The sequence below is a fragment of the Rattus norvegicus genome, chromosome 10, assembly GCF_036323735.1.
Source record: "Rattus norvegicus strain BN/NHsdMcwi chromosome 10, GRCr8, whole genome shotgun sequence".
NCBI lineage: Eukaryota > Metazoa > Chordata > Mammalia > Rodentia > Muridae > Rattus > Rattus norvegicus.
Window position 1 is genome coordinate 68,540,175 of NC_086028.1, and position 20,132 is coordinate 68,560,306.

The following is a 20,132-nucleotide window of genomic DNA, read 5'->3' on the forward strand; positions in this document are numbered from 1 at the left end:
TGGGAGATTTCAACACCCCACTCTCATCAATGGACAGATCATGGAAACAGAAATTAAACAGAGATGTAGACAGACTAAGAGAAGTCATGAGCCAAATGGACTTAACGGATATTTATAGAACATTCTATCCTAAAGCAAAAGGATATACCTTCTTCTCAGCTCCTCATGGTACTTTCTCCAAAATTGACCATATAATTGGTCAAAAAACGGGCCTCAACAGGTACAGAAAGATAGAAATAATCCCATGCGTGCTATCGGACCACCACGGCCTAAAACTGGTCTTCAATAACAATAAGGGAAGAATGCCCACATATACGTGGAAATTGAACAATGCTCTACTCAATGATAACCTGGTCAAGGAAGAAATAAAGAAAGAAATTAAAAACTTTTTAGAATTTAATGAAAATGAAGGTACAACATACCCAAACTTATGGGACACAATGAAAGCTGTGCTAAGAGGAAAACTCATAGCGCTGAGTGCCTGCAGAAAGAAACAGGAAAGAGCATATGTCAGCAGCTTGACAGCACACCTAAAAGCTCTAGAACAAAAAGAAGCAAATACACCCAGGAGGAGTAGAAGGCAGGAAATAATCAAACTCAGAGCTGAAATCAACCAAGTAGAAACAAAAAGGACCATAGAAAGAATCAACAGAACCAAAAGTTGGTTCTTTGAGAAAATCAACAAGATAGATAAACCCTTAGCCAGACTAATGAGAGGACACAGAGAGTGCGTCCAAATTAACAAAATCAGAAATGAAAAGGGAGACATAACTACAGATTCAGAGGAAATTCAAAAAATCATCAGATCTTACTATAAAAACCTATATTCAACAAAACTTGAAAATCTTCAGGAAATGGACAATTTCCTAGACAGATACCAGGTATCGAAGTTAAATCAGGAACAGATAAACCAGTTAAACAACCCCATAACTCCTAAGGAAATAGAAGCAGTAATTAAAGGTCTCCCAACCAAAAAGAGCCCAGGTCCAGACGGGTTTAGTGCAGAATTCTATCAAACCTTCATAGAAGACCTTATACCAATATTATCCAAACTATTCCACAAAATTGAAACAGATGGAGCCCTACCGAATTCCTTCTATGAAGCCACAATTACTCTTATACCTAAACCACACAAAGACCCAACAAAGAAAGAGAACTTCAGACCAATTTCCCTTATGAATATCGACGCAAAAATACTCAATAAAATTCTGGCAAACCGAATTCAAGAGCACATCAAAACAATCATCCACCATGATCAAGTAGGCTTCATCCCAGGCATGCAGGGATGGTTTAATATAAGGAAAACCATCAACGTGATCCATCATATAAACAAACTGAAAGAACAGAACCACATGATCATTTCATTAGATGCTGAGAAAGCATTTGACAAAATTCAACACCCCTTCATGATAAAAGTCCTGGAAAGAATAGGTATTCAAGGCCCATACCTAAACATAGTAAAAGCCATATACAGCAAACCAGTTGCTAACATTAAACTAAATGGAGAGAAACTTGAAGCAATCCCACTAAAATCAGGGACTAGACAAGGCTGCCCACTCTCTCCCTACTTATTCAATATAGTTCTTGAAGTTCTAGCCAGAGCAATCAGACAACAAAAGGAGATCAAGGGGATACAGATCGGAAAAGAAGAGGTCAAAATATCACTATTTGCAGACGACATGATAGTATATTTAAGTGATCCCAAAAGTTCCACCAGAGAACTACTAAAGCTGATAAACAACTTCAGCAAAGTGGCTGGGTATAAAATTAACTCAAATAAATCAGTTGCCTTCCTCTATACAAAAGAGAAACAAGCTGAGAAAGAAATTAGGGAAACGACACCCTTCATAATAGACCCAAATAATATAAAGTACCTCGGTGTGACTTTAACCAAGCAAGTAAAAGATCTGTACAATAAGAACTTCAAGACACTGAGGAAAGAAATTGAAGAAGACCTCAGAAGATGGAAAGATCTCCCATGCTCATGGATTGGCAGGATTAATATAGTAAAAATGGCCATTTTACCAAAAGCAATCTACAGATTCAATGCAATCCCCATCAAAATACCAATCCAATTCTTCAAAGAGTTAGACAGAACAATTTGCAAATTCATCTGGAATAACAAAAAACCCAGGATAGCTAAAGCTATCCTCAACAATAAGAGGACTTCAGGGGGAATCACTATCCCTGAACTCAAGCAGTATTACAGAGCAATAGTGATAAAAACTGCATGGTATTGGTACAGAGACAGACAGATAGACCAATGGAATAGAATTGAAGACCCAGAAATGAACCCACACACCTATGGTCACTTGATTTTTGACAAAGGAGCCAAAACCATCCAATGGAAAAAAGATAGCATTTTCAGCAAATGGTGCTGGTTCAACTGGAGGGCAACATGTAGAAGAATGCAGACCGATCCATCCTTATCACCCTGTACAAAGCTTAAGTCCAAGTGGATCAAGGATCTCCACATCAAACCAGACACACTCAAACTAATAGAAGAAAAACTAGGGAAGCATCTGGAACACATGGGCACTGGAAAAAATTTCCTGAACAAAACACCAATGGCTTATGCTCTAAGATCAAGAATCGACAAATGGGATCTCATTAAACTGCAAAGCTTCTGTAAGGCAAAGGACACTGTGGTTAGGACAAAACGACAACCAACAGATTGGGAAAAGATCTTTACCAATCCTATAACAGATAGAGGCCTTATATCCAAAATATACAAAGAACTCAAGAAGTTAGACCGCAGGGAAACAAATAACCCTATTAAAAAATGGGGTTCAGAGCTAAACAAAGAATTCACAGCTGAGGAATGCCGAATGGCTGAGAAACACCTAAAGAAATGTTCAACATCTTTAGTCATAAGGGAAATGCAAATCAAAACAACCCTGAGATTTCACCTCACACCAGTGAGAATGGCTAAGATCAAAAACTCAGGTGACAGCAGATGCTGGCGAGGATGTGGAGAAAGAGGAACACTCCTCCATTGTTGGTGGGATTGCAGACTGGTAAAACCATTCTGGAAATCAGTCTGGAGGTTCCTCAGAAAATTGGACATTGAACTGCCTGAGGATCCAGCCATACCTCTCTTGGGCATATACCCAAAAGATGCCTCAACATATAAAAGAGACACGTGCTCCACTATGTTCATCGCAGCCTTATTTATAATAGCCAGAAACTGGAAAGAACCCAGATGCCCTTCAACAGAGGAATGGATACAGAAAATGTGGTACATCTACACAATGGAATATTACTCAGCTATCAAAAACAACGAGTTTATGAAATTCGTAGGCAAATGGTTGGAACTGGAAAATATCATCCTGAGTGAGCTAACCCACTCACAGAAAGACATACATGGTATGCACTCATTGATAAGTGGCTATTAGCCCAAATGCTTGAATTACCCTAGATCCCTAGAACAAAGGAAACTCAAGACGGATGATCAAAATGTGAATGCTTCACTCCTTCTTTAAATGAGGAAAAAGAATACCCTTGGCAGGGAAGGGAGAGGCAAAGATTAAAACAGAGACTGAAGGAACACCCATTCAGAGCCTGCCCCACAGGTGGCCCATACATATACAGCCACCCAATTAGACAAGATGGATGAAGCAAAGAAGTGCAGACCGACAGGAGCCGGATGTAGATCGCTCCTGAGAGACACAGCCAGAATACAGCAAATACAGAGGCGAATGCCAGCAGCAAACCACTGAACTGAGAATAGGTCCCCCGTTGAAGGAATCAGAGAAAGAACTGGAAGAGCTTGAAGGTGCTTGAGACCCCAAAAGTACAACAATGTCAAGCAACCAGAGCTTCCAGGGACTAAGCCACTACCTAAATCCTATACATGGACTGACCCTGGACTCTGTCCCCATAGGTAGCAATGAATATCCTAGTAAGAGCACCAGTGGAAGGGGAAGCCCTGGGTCCTGCTAAGACTGAACCCCCAGTGAACTAGACTATGCGGGGAAGGTGGCAATGGGGGGAGGTTTGGGAGGGGAACACCCACAAGGAAGGGGAGGGGGGAGGGTGATGTCTGTCCGGAAACCGGGAAAGGGAATAACACTTGAAATGTATATAAGAAATACTCAAGATAATAAAAAAAATAAAATAAAATAAAATAAAATAAAAAGAAAAAAACCTCATGTACTGAAAAAAAAAAAAAAAAAAAAGAGGGTTTTCCTGGAGAAGGAAGGAGGAGAAAAACCTTCAGCTTTTCTTCCTTCCTTCTGTTTTCTTCCCTTGTGTATAAATCCTTCCCATGTGAAGTTTGAAAATTTCTCCTTTTCTGATGAGTAATAAACTTTTATTCATAATACCAGAAATCCAAAAAAAAAAAAAAAACAAAACAAAAAAAAAAAAAAGAAAAAGCAATTATTCTAGGCACTTTGAGCAGTGATAAGCCTCTGTATTACTATTGATCACTTGTGTTAGTTAGGGTTTCATTGTTGTGAAGAGACAACATGACCAAGGCAACTCTTGTAAAGGAAAACATTTAAGGGGAGTGGCTCACTGTTTCAGAGGTTCTGTCCGTTATCCTCATGGTGGGAAGCATGGCAATGTCCTTGCAGACATGGTACAGATGAAGAGACATGGGAAACCTGTCCCCATCTCTGTGCAGCAAATCCTGCACTCTCCTGTCACTTTGTCCCTGCGTGGAGCCAGAGCAGTTAGCTCTCCTTTTCCTGCTTTTTCCCAGCATAGATGCCTCTGGCTTTTTTGAGAGGGCAAACAAAAGGGAGCCCAGCTTGGCACCAAATATTGCAATCCCTCTCTTATGACAGCACACCCTCTCCTTCCCCCCTCCCTCCCCTGATTAACAACCAGCATTTCTCCAGTGTAGATGGCTCCTGCCCTTGAAGGAAGCAGGAGCCAATGTCCTTGAAGTGATAAAAGCCCACTCTTGGACTGTGGGAAAGAGGCAATTAAGAGTTCCCAGATAGTTGTGACCAGTTTGTAAACTACACTAGCTTCTGATAAAGCAACGAGTTACTACTTCCCAGGTCAGGAAAGTCCCTTTCCAGCTTCAAGGTTCTGACCTCTGAACAAACTTTATCAGATTTGAAGGACCGCACTCCTTTACCCTCTCCCCAGTCATGTGACGCCGAAGCTCGAGAATGCCAGCCCCTGGACGTGAGTATCACATTCCTAACCTGTGGAGCAAGGAAGGCTTGTAATCCAGGTCAGACTCCTATAATAGAGATTCTCTTTGTCCATGCATCAGACTCCCAATTACTGGTAGTTTCCTGGGGTTCCCGAGAACTGGTCATAACTCTTGGTTCTTCAACCAAGAGTTCTAGAATCTTCATTTGAAGGCAGCCAGAAGGAGACTGTCTTCTACATGGGGTGGGGCCTGAGCATAGGTGGCGATTTCAAAGCCCACCCTCACAGTGACATACTTCCTCAGTCAAGGCCACACCTCTTAATAGTGCCACTTCAAATGCCCAAGCACTCAAACATGAATCTATAGAGGGCAAACCTATTCAAACCACTACATCACAGCAGAGGGAAGCTTTTCTTGCTGTAATTTCAAACCACATTAAGCCTATATAAAAAAAAGATCACACAATCTAATTATTATAATTATAGGCTATAAGCATAGATTGAGCTGATCTAACACTGTATTAACTTATCTCCAGCTATAAGATCCCTTGATACTTGCAGTTTCTCTTGGCCATGTAGTTCTGGTCCATCATGGCTTCCTCTTCTTCTTCCTCAGTCATCTCTCCTTCCCCTCTTGTCCTCTTCTCTCTACCTGCACCAACTCTCAAGCCTTGAGTCCCACCTTTTGCCTCCTCTGCCCAATCAGAGGCTCTAGCCTTTATTGACCAGTTAAAATGGGGAGAAGGTACACATGGGATCACCTGATGGACTGCTAGTCTGGGGTACCCCTCTTGAGGAAGCAGAATTAGCATCAGAATACAAACAGCATCAGGACAACCCACAACAAGCTTTCAGGCCAAAGTTGAGGGTAGCAGTAATCCAAGTGCCCTAATTTGTTTTTCATCGCTGTGAAGAGACACCATGACTAAGGCAACTCTTATAAAGGAAAACATTTCGTGCTGGTTGGCTGATAACTTCAGAGGTTTAGTCCATTATTGTCATGGGTGGAAGCATGGCAGCATCCAGGAAGGAGATGGTGCTGGAAAAAGAGCTGAGAATTCTAAATCTTGATCTGCAGGCAGCAAGCTGGGGACTGGTTTACACACTGGGCAGAGTTTGAGCATAATAGACCTCAAAGCCCATACTTCCTCCAACAAGGCCACAACTTGTGCCACTCACTTTGGGGCAAGCATTCAAATAGATGAGTCTATTCGAAGTAACATGCCAAGTATATAAACATCACAAGAAAGTTGGGTTTAAATAATATTTTAACTGTTTATTTAGTTTGTATGTATCATTTTCGCCTGCATTAATGTCTATGCATCAACATGAGTCAGGATTTGGTTGCTGGGAAATGAACCTGTGTCCCCCAAAAGAACAATCAGTGTTCTTAACTACTAAGACAACTCTCCAGGCCAAGAAATTTTATTTACATATATATATACATATATACATACATATACATATACACACACATACATGGCAGTCCCTCCAGATATCACCACACACTGTCCAAATGTGGGAAGCAGGACTTCTCATGCTATAATCTGTTGTGTCAAGTGGGGAAGGAGAAGCCTTACTGCAAGATGGAGTTGTCCTGTCTGGGATTCTGAGGACTGGTCTAACTATAGATGGAAACCAGGATAGTCACATTTGAGAATAAGTGAAGTCTTTCAATATCATGGAAGGAACCAACAAGATATATGACTGCACTAATTGAATTTCAAATAAATATTTAGAAAGGTCCAATACCAGACTTGATAGGCAGGAAAACAAATCAGTAAAGTTTGAAGAAAAGACCAATGAAACCCTGAAGCTCACAGAGCATAAAAAGGAACTGAAGAAAACACAGAGCCCATCACTGTATGGACTGTTGTCACGAAGACTAACACACTAATTGTTTCTGTCCGCAGAATCTGAAGTTAGAAAGAGTTGAGAAGAGACGGTGTTTGAAGAAATGAGGGCTGGAAACACCCCAGAGTTGGTGGAAGATGTGAATCCACAGCCAGTCACAGAGCCCTCTGTTCAACTCATGGGTCCAGGGAATATTCTTCAGGGAGGACGGCGTGCCAAGCCAGGAAGTTTGAAAGATTCACAGTATGTAAATTGATAGGGATTTTTTTGTCTTACTTGGAAGAACAATGTTCAAATATGACTTCATGAGATCAGGAAAGCTGTCCTGAGAGAATAACAGAGAAAATTGAGGTTCCAGAACATAGAGATGACAGCAGGAGGGAGATTTAGAATGGAGCCTACCTGCATTAAAGGAGGAGAAGGGCTGTGTTGTACTTCCCAGAGAATGCTTTTCTGACAAATGGAAAGCTATGACCTGGTATTTCTCTACCTGTCCTCTTTGGTCCCAGAAAAAACAACTCTGACACTTCTTACATATGACATTTCTTAATTCAAAATCATTACACAAGGATTATATATACCCATTACACCAAATTTGAGTATTTACAAAGTGTACAAGTTACTGTAGTCAGTCCAAAATTGTCCCAACAGTCCCTGTCTTAGTTGGATTTTACTGCTGTGAAGAGACACTATGGCCAAGGCATCTCTCAAAAGAGCAAACATTTAATTGGGGCTGGCTTACAGTTTCAGAGGTTCAGTCCATTGTCTTCATGGTGGGAAGAAAAGCAGACATGGTGCTAGAGGAGCTTAGAGTTCTACATCTTGATCTAAAGGCAGCCAAGAGACAACTCTCTTGTGCACTGGGTGGAGCTTGAGCACTAGGAGCCCTCAAAGCCCACCTACACAGTGACAAACTTCCTCCAACAAGGACACACCTCCTAATAGTGCCATTTCCCATGGGCCAAGCATATTCAAACCACTACATTCCACTCCCTGGCCCCATAGGCTTTATCGAACACGTAAGGTTTTTGGGGCCATAACTAGCCATATCCTAATGCAAAATATATGTTGTCTCACTTCAAAAGTCTCCATCGTCTATCATGCTCTCAATGATGTTTAATAATCCGAAGTTCAAAGTCTCTCCTGAGTTTCATGGAATCTCTTAACTGTAGTCACCTATAAAATCAGAAGGCAGATCACATACATACAACATCACAGGATATACATTATTATACCAAAGCATCATAGTGAGGAAATATTGGACCAAAAAAATCTGGGAAAATTGCAACCTCTGCATTTCTATGTCTGGTGTCCAACTCCTTTCAGCTTTATTGACTGCATGAACCTTCTTTCTTTGGTTTGGTTTCATTCTATATTAGCAGCTTTAGCAGTTCCCAGTTAAGAACTCAGATTGTTCCCTGTAGAGGATGTGCATTCCTCACTACCCACCCCAATGTTCTGGGTTCCTGAATGAAAGAAACACACACTTGGCATTTATATTTTGATAAGCCCCAAACAGTTCAATGGCTGAACCACTTCCTAACCTCCACATGGCTAATCTACTTCCCTCTGATATTCTCCAGTTATTACTCACTATATTTTATATTCTGTCTTTGCTGCCCTGGACCTGGTGGGGCAGCACTCTGAGGCCACTCTTTCCTGCTCCTCCTTCGTGGCTATGCTCTCTGTCCTCCACCTTCTCAAGAGTGGCCTTCCCTTTTCCTGTCCTTCTCTAGGCATGGTAGATCTCCTTTTACCTTCCTTCTTCTGTGGTCCTTTGCCTGGGAATCCTAAATTTCCTGCCTCTGTCTGACCTGACCAACCATTAACTGCCAGCATCTTTATTTACCAATCAAAACCAACTGGGGTCATGGTCTCTCAGTTTCTTGCATGGGGATGTGAAGAGTCTCCTGCAATTTTGGGAACCCAAATTAACATAATATAAGCAGCATAAGACCAAACCTTGCTACATTTCCTCCTCTTAGTCCAGTTTTCTCTCAAATATAACTTGAACACAATTATAACAATTGTGCAAATTATAAGGTATGCTATATATACTTAGAACATCCAGCTTATTATATTTAGCAATTTGGATAAATTTTCTATCATCCATCCTAACTTAAAGAGTTTACAATTCTGTACCTGAATTTTGTTTTGGTTTTAACTTGTAATACCATCTGAAAACCATCCTTTCAAATCTAGACAATCTTCCAACAACTTTAGTTTGTTATGAGACTATAACTAGTCTTCAACCCCATCAGAGCTCCGAGATTGAATTACATATTAACTGAATATATCGGGAGCACAAAAATATAGCTTCCAAACAATGTGTAGAGACAGCTGATTGCCTGGACAGTCCCCTAGATTCATTATAATGTTGGAGCATCTGTCTTCAGCCTTCTCTTCCCCAACGAACTGAAAGACCTTAAGTGAGGCAGGAATTATGAAAGGTTATCTTACCCTGTCTTAGCAGAGCTAAACTGTCAATTATCCTGCATCATGTGTCCTTTCTTGGACAGTATTTTTTGTCTGCAGATGATTCTTGCCCAGTAGCTACTGTGCCACAATTGGAACAACTCCATATGGAGGTAATGATGCTCAATGTCTTTTTAAAGTGCGAAGTGGGTACTGTCAGGAGCAGACATGGTTCCTAGTCAAAAGATCTATTAATAATGAAAGGAGTTTAAATGCCATATTCTGTGGATATCTGATGCTTTTGAAAACTGTCCATCTATATGGTATATCTGAATTGTCAAACCTTAACTACTCTTAGCTATTTACTATTTGAATAAAACATTCTATTACAATAAAATCAGAATCTAATATTATCATGAGTTTACTATCTGGCCCTTAACTTATATTACTTAACCATGCTTAACAGTTTGTAAAGGCAACTATTAGAAGGACTGTGTCCTTAAGTGAGTTGGATAGACTCAATGCCTATCTAAGAGGAACAAAAATAATTTTAAAATATGTATCAATATATAAAAATTTATACCAATGACAATCTTAACCCTTTATCAATATCTTAATTCTGTACCAATGTAAGAAAATATAACTTTAATTCTGCATCGAAATGTAAAGATTTCTACCAATGTAAGTTATGACAATAAAATGTTTTGTTTAAGAGTAAAATTAGTAAGCCTTTCCCATGTATCTAATACTTATAAAATTATTCTATCCCTCTTTTGTCCTTTCAACCACCTTCCCCTTACCTATCAAAGAAACAATAGAGAAGAAAGGTAAGACAGAAATGCCCAAGTCTAAGATCTCTATTTAGTTTATTCCCTGTCGAAAATTATGACCACTTTCAAATATCCCTTAAAAAGATAACCATAACCAGACACTCTAAACCAAGAAAGAGGGATTGTAGGGCTCTGATGCCTAGCACTCTCCCCAGTGATCTCTCTCCCAGCTAGCTTCATTGGTTTGGGTGAGGGGGGAGAGGGAACTCAGGCAGGGAGGGGGAACACTTTTGCTTCCATGGCTCAGGCCAGGCTGAGCCAGCAGGAGACTGATTAGCCAGCTAGGGGTGCAGGGGATCTTCTGGTGGGGATTTTGGGGAAAGCTGATCTCTTCCCCAAGCAGCAGTGTTACAGTTTTTATGACCAAAGGTCTCAGACAATGGAAAAATTACTGCACACCTTTAATTCTTCACATGACACTTAAGTACAGTTTGTTGGATGGGTCAGTGTCTGACAGCAGGTACTTCCTATTGGTTTGGCCTGAGAGCTTGGGAAGACCTCATCTATATATTTGGGGTCGTGGTCCTGTTTCTCCAACTGATCTGTGTAGAGCTGACTGATCTATCTTGAGCCTACCTGACCTGTGGTCACGTGTTCACGTGTGGAGGAGGGGTTTGGGGTGTTGTCTTGAACCTATGTAACCTATGGTCATGCCCTCACCTGTGGAGAAGGGGTTTGAGTTACATCCTCACCTGTGGAGGAGGGGCTTCGGTTGTTGCCCTTTGTGACTGGTCTGTCTCAAACTTCTCTACACGGATTTGTAGAGGGCACAGCTACATGAGGCCCTTATATCCTGGGAGAATGGGAATGTGCCTGCCACCTCTTTTAGGGTCTCCTGGGGATCAGACCTATCTCGAGGAGGAATCAGGGTACTTTCTTCACCCACTGCCCTACAAGGGATGAGTCTCTAAGGCATCTTTCTGCTGAATAGGGAAAAGAATTTTTTTAGTGATGGGAAATGAGTGGCCTTTCCTCTCCCTCTCTTTCTCCAGGCACAGAAGATCCCGTTTTTAACTTCTTCCTTCCTCAGTCCCTTGCCCGGGAATCCCAAAAGTCCTGCCTCTGTCTGCCCTGCCCACCCACTGGCTGCCAGTAAATTTATGTACCAATCAAAACCAAATGAAGGCAGAGTCCCTCAGTGTCTTGCATGGGGACATGCGGATTCTTATGCATTTTGGGGGACCCAGATTATCACCATACTAGTAGCACTAGACCAAACCCCCTACAAGCAGCTTTCCTCAGCAGGTGTCCCATGGCTCTGGCATTTCTAACAACTTAATATTTTCACAAGATCTTTCCAAGTCCTGGATTGTAGTTCGTGTGAGAGTTAAAGCCCAAATGACAGCAATAACCATATCATGGTAACACCTAACATGATGCCACCGCCCCTTTTCAACTGCAAGCCTGTAAACAATCAGCTTATCTGGATGGGAGCATGCCCTGAGGTCACCGCTCAGTTAACTGCATTTAATATCCTTGGGCACAGGATTTAGCTCCATTCTAGTTCCAGGTCCCCCTTTAATATTTGACCCAAACATGTTGTATTTTTCCTTTCCAAGCTAACTCTGCTTGACTAAAATAAATTGCTCTTTATGAAATTAAACAAGAGGACAAAGTGTATGCTGGGCTTTTTTGAGACCTCCTCCATCAGTGTCATGATCTGAATCTCTTCATCTTATCCTCTAGCAGCCCCTTCAGAAAAGTTAAAAATGTCAGCAATGCTGTTCACCAAAACATCACAAGATTGGTCTCTAGACAACATAGTAAAATCCTGCTCCTCTGAAACCTCTCAAGCCCCCAGAATTCAAACCACCCTCAGCTCCAATGTCTTCCACATTTCTCTTAATATGGCCCATTAAGCATTCCACTGCTTTCCCAATCCAAAGCTCCAAAATCCACATTCCTCCAAACAAAAACTTGGTCAGGCCTAGCACAGCAATACTCACCCTCTGTTACCAACTTCTGTCTTATTTTTGGGCTTCATTGCTGTACACAGCTGTCACAACTAAGGTAAGTACCACTTACAAAGGACAACATTTAATTGGAGTTGGCTTACAGTTTCACAGGTTCAGTTCATTGTCGAGATAGAGAGAAGCATCGCAGCATTCAGCTAGACATGATCCTGGAGGCCAGTACTTCTACGTTTTCATCCTAAGGCAACCAGGATGGGTCTTCCCTCTGCTCTAGACAGAGCTTGAGCACTAGGAGCCCCCAAAGACCATTTACCCAGTAACACACTTCCTCCAACAAGGACACATCTCCTCCAATAAGATCACACCTCCTAGTAGTGCCACTTTCCATGGGCCAAGGTTATTCAAACCCCCACAGTCCCTAAACGAATGTCACGTCCAACCTTCATACTTGCCTATCCAGAGCAGCTGAGATGGCTGTGCTCTGTGTCTGGTAAAGCAGAGCTAACTCTAACTGCTTAGACCCTTCTGTAATGACTCCGTCTGTCTTCCAGGAGAGGATTTCATCTGGGAAACAGAGACAGTGACTGGAAAATGAGCATCACTGTTGATCAAGACACAGACTATGTTGAACTGGTTCTGTCTATAGGAGAAATCACACTTGGAGAGAAAAATAGGAATTCAATGAAAGATAGTCAACGGAGAAGAAAGGAGACCAAAAATTTCTTACAGGCTGTGTGTACGCTGCTGAATTCCGGAGGGGGCGTGGTCAAGGCTCGCATTAAAAATCAAGACTACAGCTTCACCCGAGATGGAATAGGACAGGATTTGGTAAATTCCTTACCTGGTATCCTGAAACTTCCTCATGAATATCTGGATTACATGCAGGACCAAGACTATTTTTTCATTTTTGTGAAAGCATGGAAGCTGAATCAGAAAGGTCCAGGGATCACCACCTTGAAAACCAACCTGTACAGCAGAAGCATCTCATCCTCAATTGAACTGAAAGCAGCTGATACAGTGAAGTTCCTCAAATCCAGGAAATGTTCTAAAGGGAGATCAGATTCCAGACTGAGTTCACCTGGAACAATTGACTGTAATGAAGTACTAAATGAATGTCTTAACTTATTTAACAGAGACTGTTTTGCCTATAAAGAGACATTCTGTTTCACTAAAGCCACACATGCTGAAGTAAAACTGACTCCTAAGAAAAAGATTTTAGAGATCCTCCCTCAAACTGTTTCTTCATTTGCAAACGCGGATGGGGGATATTTGTTCACTGGTTTGGATGGCAAAACCCAGGAAATTATTGGCTTTGAAGCAGAGAAGAGCGACCTTGTGCATCTAGAGAGTGAAATAGAAAAGTGCATCCGACAGCTGCCTGTCACTCACTTCTGTGAGGAGAGGGAGAAGATCAAGTACACGTGCAAATTCATGGAAGTGCACAAACCCGGAGCCGCGTGTTCATACGTGTGTGCGCTCAGAGTGGAGAGATTCTGCTGTGCAGTGTTCGCTGCAGAGCCCGAATCCTGGCACGTGGAAGACAGCTGTGTGAAGAGGTTTACCGCAGAGGACTGGGTGAAACGCCAGATGGATGGCCCAGCATGTGAGAAACAGAAATTAATAATCAGCTTCCACTGGGCTGAGGGGGTTGGAAGATGCTTTCTGGGACTTGGGCAGCCTGAGAAGTCCTCAAATATCAACAGCTAATTTACTGATCTCTGCTAGATACAATCTGTAGTTCACAACGCCTAGTTTACTTTGACCCACTTAGAATGTTCCCTATAGAACGTATATTACCTGCTTATGTAATACTGTGAGCTATTTCCTTCAGAATGACCAAGTCTCATGCAATCTGCCTCTCCAGTGTCTAGAACTGGAGCAGGAAAAGGAAGGGGCCAGGCTTCATAATTCCTCTCTAGGTCTTTTCATCTCTCCCAGGAGCTCAAGCTGAGATCCCTGGCAAGTCTCAGGCCAGAGGAAAATGCAGCCCAGCTTTTTACACCATAATAGTGAGAGTGTTGTCCTGTCCTAGCCTCATGGCTTACTCATTTCGCTCAGAAAGCTGAACAGCACAGCCTTGCATGGTCACTGTCTTTCCTGTACACTGACCTTCACACATCCATGCAGAGTTGCCTATCCAGTGCCTCTTGCCTCTTTCCAGACCGTTGCTTATTCATATCTCTTCTACAACAAGGCTTCTATAGCTCACCCTCAGGTAACCACTGCCCTGATCTCATTTTTCATTGTCAACTTTCTTTTTCAGTCATCTTTCACTAACAGTGTGACAAGCACATTAGAAAATCAGTTTATATTCCGGTACACAGGTGTGGCCACTGGTTGAGAGATGGGGCCACCCACCTATCTCAAACCAGAAACGTTCCTGTCCAAAGGAAAGACAGGGACAAAAAAGAGTCTGAAGGAAGGGCTATTCAGAGATTGCCCCCTTGACATCCATCCTGTCTGCAGACACCAAACCTGACACTATTTCTGTAGTCAAAGACAACTGCTGACAGGAACCTGGGGTGGCTGTTCCTTGGGAAGTTCAGCCAACAACAGACCAGGCAGATGTGGATGCTTGGAGCCAACCATCAGACTGAGCTCCAGGACCCCAGTGGGGGAGTTGCAGAAGATCTGGAAGAGCAGAGGGGGATTGCAACCCCATAGAAAGAACAACATCAGCTGGTTGGACCACGCAGTGCTCCCAGGGCCTAGACCAAAAACCAAGGAGTGAACAGGGAGGGATCCATGGCTCCAGATACATATGCAGCAGAGGATGACCTTGTCTGACATTAATGGAAGGAGAGACATTTGGTCCTATGGAGATTTGATGCCCCAGCATAGGGGAATTCTGGGGCAAGATGGGGGAGGCACCCTCATAGAAGCAAAGGGAGGAGGGAGAAAGGGCAGATGTTGAAGGGCAGTTTGTAGAAGGGTAACCTTGAAACGAGATATCATTTGAGATGTAAATGTATAGAATGATTAGTAAAAAACAAAAATGACCCAAAAAAATAGGAAGAAAATCAGGTTATGAAATGAATACATTCCAGCGTTTGGCCATTTTGATTGCTTGTCAAGCAGGTATTGGCCTCATTACTGTGGGGCCTGGCCTAACCTGTGCTCCTTTGAGAATCTGTCCCTCATCAACCCCCTATTCTTTCTTTGGCTCTTTTTCCCCATTCGTTCCTCTGCCTTAGAGATTCTTCCCTTCTTCACACCGGCACACAAATAGAACCCCAAATGTTACTCCAAAAGGAAGAATAGTGCTGCCATTTTATCTGCTTTCAGGCCAGGAAAGCCTGACGTGAAACTAGCATCAGCAACTTATGCAGTCTCTGAAAACATCAGCTTCCTCAGATGCTTCACAAACTCATGTCTTCACCAGGGCTGCATTTTACCCCCCTGGATTTAACTGCTGTTAAAGGAAAGCAAACATGGGGAATTTTCTTAGTTGCTAGGATGCTTCCCTAGCCTGTAAGAGGCCCTGGCTTCACTCACTGTGCTCCATAAAACCCTAAGGCTTGTCATGGTGATCCACTTAGGGCCCACAGTCTCTGGAATTGGAGGCAGATGGATAAGAAATTCAAGCTCACCCTTGCCTATGTAGTCAGTTCCTGCCAGGCGGGGCTGTGCAAGCCCATGTCTCACTTTGAAAAATCAAAGAACACAAAGTAAAACATATCCATTTAATTAATACATTGAACACATTACTGTTACTTTTTTTTATTTAGGGTTGTGTAGAGGACTTTAGTAGCATCAAAGTGTAATTTGGGGATTTTTATTTGACCTCAAAATTTAACCTTAGTTATCTAACCCCATTTCCTATTAAGAATATACAGTTTAGGGGTTGGGGATTTGGCTCAGTGGTAGAGCGCTTGCCTAGCAAGCACAAGGCCCTGGGTTCGGTCCCCAGCTCCGAAAAAAAAAAAAAAAAAAAGAATATACAGTTTAACTGGGACTTTCAGTGCACTTGCAATAGTTATTGAATAGCATGCCCTATGGAAATTTAAAATTGCCTTTGTCTTCAACGGTTTTTCTAAGCAAAACAATGAAGGCCCTCTTCAGTCAGCCGACTGCCACACAGTCCCGGTAGCTGCTGTCCTGACAATCCTGATGCTCTTCAGCAGAGTGCTGGCCTTCCAGGTAGACACACTTGGCTGCCTACCTTGGTTGCCATGACTAGGTTCCGGCCTCCTTCCTCAGCTGGGCTCTGTGCTGAAGCGTGTCTCCAGGCTTCCTGCACTGGGAGTGTTACTTGTTTTCAGTCCTTCCAGTAACTTTGTCCCAAACAGTAACCCTCCCCATCATACACACACACACACACACACACACACACACACACACACACACACACATAGAGAGAGAGAGAGAGAGACAGAGACAGAGACAGAGAGAGAGCGAGCAAAGACAGTACCTAGCAATATGTAATATGTACATGTCACATATAAAGTGTAATATTGGGTCATATGGAGACAGACAAAATGGATTTCCTCCACAGTGATAATTTGGTGTGTTTCTTTTCTTGTCTAGTTATATCTGGAAAGGTGATAAGCTCTCCAGAAGCCCTCTGCGGGAAACTGTTCTCACCACAGGAAGCGCATGAGCAGTTGCTCTTGGCACAGTTGGGCTCACTTTGCGAAGAAACGCTGGTCATCACTAAGAGATGGGCTTTGGATCTACCCTTGCAAGACAAGCAGGGAGTCATCTTGGATGTGCTTCAGATTTCCCAGGACAGTCTTCTGACCCTGCATGGCTTTGTCCTGGGAGGTGAAGACCTGGAGGATGACAGCACTTTTCTGAGGGAACTAGGCGCTGAGTTAAAGGGCTATTATAAACAAACTGCCCTAACACTAAAGCAGACGCTGATAAATCTCAGTGGTTGCACTGGGAAAGTAGGCATTACCACAAAGATAACATACTTGTGTCATAATAAGGCAGTGTCTCTTTATGATTCAAGCTCGAAAATACACTATCCCACAAAATATTATCTGACAGCCAAGACAGTAACGGACTTGGAGAAGGCTTTGAGAAGTCTTATGTAATCCATGTAACTGCTCCTTCTTTCTGATAAAATGCATGGCACCTTTAATGCACAGAAGGCACTCTAGCTAGAGATCAGAACAAAGAAAATTATTTATCATGTTGTTCCCTATGAGGTATTGATAGGTCGATATGAAGATGGCAATATTATTCAATGTTGTTCATTAACAGTCGATGACATTCATGTCATCGAGTTCTTTGTGCTGCTGATTAACACCTGAAAGGGTATTTACTGGATTGTAAATACCCTTTGAGGTGTTAATACATACGAGTATTGTGCATTATTTGGAAATGTTCTCTTTTATATCTACATTTGTGAATGATTAAATTTGTCAACCTTTGTCCCCTGGGGGTGATTATGTATGTTGTAACTTTTGCTGCAGCTCCAGCCCCAGGGATCTAGGTGTGAGAAAGAGAAAATAAACTCAAGGAGTTTGTATCTGCCTTACATATGGTGATGTGACCCATGAAGTCCCACCCCACAGCTACACACAGATACAGTTATACACTGCTAATTTTTTTAAAGCTACATTTTAGGTACATGGCAATTACGAGCAATGACTGACAGATTCCATTCTCAGCATTCACACTGTGGCTCGCAGCCATCTGAAACTCCAGTTGTAGGGGTCCACTACACTCTTCTTACCTGATAGAGCCTGAGTCACGTGTGTAGCGCATTTACATACAGGCAGGCAAACACTCATATATATAGTGTCCACGTAAGCAAATATATTTTGGTCCTGTTAATATATTCCTCTAAACTTAATTTCGAATTTTGTCAGGAACCATCTTGGGGAGGCTAAAGGTTAGCAGATGACCTTTCAGAGATATCTCACCATGGAACTGTGACGAATGAGTCCTTGGAGGCTAGGCCCAAGGGCGAAACCTCAGGATTGATTCTCCCTATTGATAGGCCTTTCCTGTCATTATCAAATGTATAACACAAAAATGACAACTTGAATCATTTTAGTATGAAGTAATATACATAATGATTCACTTAATCTAGCCATCCCATAATATATACATATTTCATATGTGTATTCAGGACTTTGAATACATAGCATTTATTTATCTTAGTAAACATAAGAATGGAATAGGAAGGAAGGAAGGAAGGACCGAGGGGAAGCAGGAAGACAGAGAGACAAGGGCTGGATATATGGGTTAGCAATCCGGAAGACTGGCTACTCTTCTACAGGACCTGGAGTCTATTCCTAGCACCCAAAGGACAGCTCACAACCATTTCTAACTCCAAGTAGATATACTAATGTCATCGTCTAGCCTCTAATGGCACCCTCTATGCCTACAAAAAATTTAAGAACAACACACACAGCTCCCTGAAACATCTTCAAAGAGTTACAAAAGAGTCCTGAGTGCCCACATTGGTGAAGGGGCTGAGGAAGAAGAATAAACCTCATTTCGTTTTTAAGACTCTATTCTAGGGGTTGAGGATTTAGCTCAGTGGTAGAGCACTTGCCTAGCAAGCACAACGCCCTGGGTTCAGTCCTCAGCTCTGGGGAAAAAAAAAAAAGACTCAGTTCTAAGTTAACTTGCCCTTAGACAGGCATGGCCCCCATCCTTGAGGTCTGAGAAAATCAAGAAATGTCTCTGGCAGTTGCAAAATAGACATGCTAGCTGATAACAACAGAGTGGCTAAGAAAACCTAAGTTTGTTCCCAGGTAAAGATGTTCCTTTTTGGTGTATGTGCCCTCCTATGGTTTAACCAGATGCTGTAAACCAATTAGCTCAAAGGCCAACATTCCTTTACCCTCTATTGTAATGCCAAGGCTTGGAAACCCCTGCTTGTGGGGGTTTTTGGGTTTTTTTGTTTTGTTTTGTTTTGTTTTGTTTTGTTTTTTCCTTTATAAACCTCCTTCCCCTAGGTCTTGGAGCTCCTCTCCTCTCCTGTTGCATCAGGAAGGTTGTGGCTCAAGACCGAGCTTGAAGAAAGACTCTCATGTGCTTGCATCGGAGTTGTGATTCCTGGTGGTCTCTCTCATGATCTGGGCACAACATTGGGACAGCACTGAGAGGACTCCTGCAAACTCAGTTCCTGGAGACAAGGGAGTTCCTGAAGAGTATCCCGCAACAGTGGACCCACAAGGAAAGTTGCATTTATTTCATACTGGCCAAGTCACCAGTGATGCCCCGCCTTATCCTCCCAACTCTCTATAATCCCTACCCTGGGAGGTGGGGGGTCTGTATTTGTCATTTTAGCAGTGAGTGCCCCCTAGCGTTCAAACGGCAAAGACAAAGACAGCTTCCAAACACCTCAAATACGAAGTCAGAGGGAAAGTTGATGTGTTGTCGATGGTGATGTTTTTCCAATCCCATGAGCCTCTTTCATATTAATTGGTGCTAATTGCACTGAAAAGAGTGTTTGTCCTTTGATCATGGAGCTCCTCTTTACTCTGTCTTGTTCCTCCACTCACATGACAGTCCTCTTCCTACAGAGTCTCCCTGAAAGGTAAAAGTATTAAAGTTGCCCCCCTAGACACAAAGTTTAGAGCAGAAGAAACAGGTTAGGCCTCAGAACTGTGTGTTCCAAGAAGCCTCTCCTAGGACTATAGAATAGGTAATTACATCTGCTGGTTTAAGCAGCTTCTCCCAGGAACTAGGACCATAAAATTAAACAGTCTTGAGAAGCAGGAAGCAGCTTCTCCTAGGAAACAATCTTGAGAAACAGAGAGTCTCTCCTTGTGACTTTTCACTGGTATTCTTCACACTTTCCAATGATGCCATCCCTGCCCCCTTGGGTTATGGTTTCTCCCTTTAAATTGAAAGAATAAAGATTTTAAACTATCCCCCACTGACCCTGCTGTAAGGACAAGTACACCTCACAGCAAAGAATAACATAACATGTTTTGGGGATGTAGCCTGGCTATAGCCACCACAAACCATCTGGCCTCGATAAGGCCTGACTCAACAGTCCTGAGAAAAACGAGAATTAGGGTCAGCTTGCCCCAGAAGCAGGGTG

The 20,132-nt window shown here is 42.5% G+C and overlaps 1 protein-coding gene across 2 annotated transcripts in view; it reads left to right on the forward strand.

Annotated features, from left to right (window-relative positions):
- The window catches only part of Slfn3 (schlafen family member 3), a 41,860-nt gene extending 24,360 nt beyond the window's left edge, over window positions 1-17,500 (forward strand). For both annotated transcript variants that reach the window (XM_017597673.3, XM_017597675.3), the window contains 3 exons: window positions 7,023-7,206; window positions 12,673-13,724; window positions 16,649-17,500. In XM_017597673.3, the coding sequence (XP_017453162.1) occupies window positions 7,067-7,206; window positions 12,673-13,724; window positions 16,649-17,160 (1,704 nt within the window). In that variant the 5' untranslated portion in view covers window positions 7,023-7,066 and the 3' untranslated portion in view covers window positions 17,161-17,500. The remainder of the gene's footprint in view (window positions 1-7,022; window positions 7,207-12,672; window positions 13,725-16,648) is intronic.
- The last annotated feature ends 2,632 nt before the right edge of the window (window positions 17,501-20,132 follow it).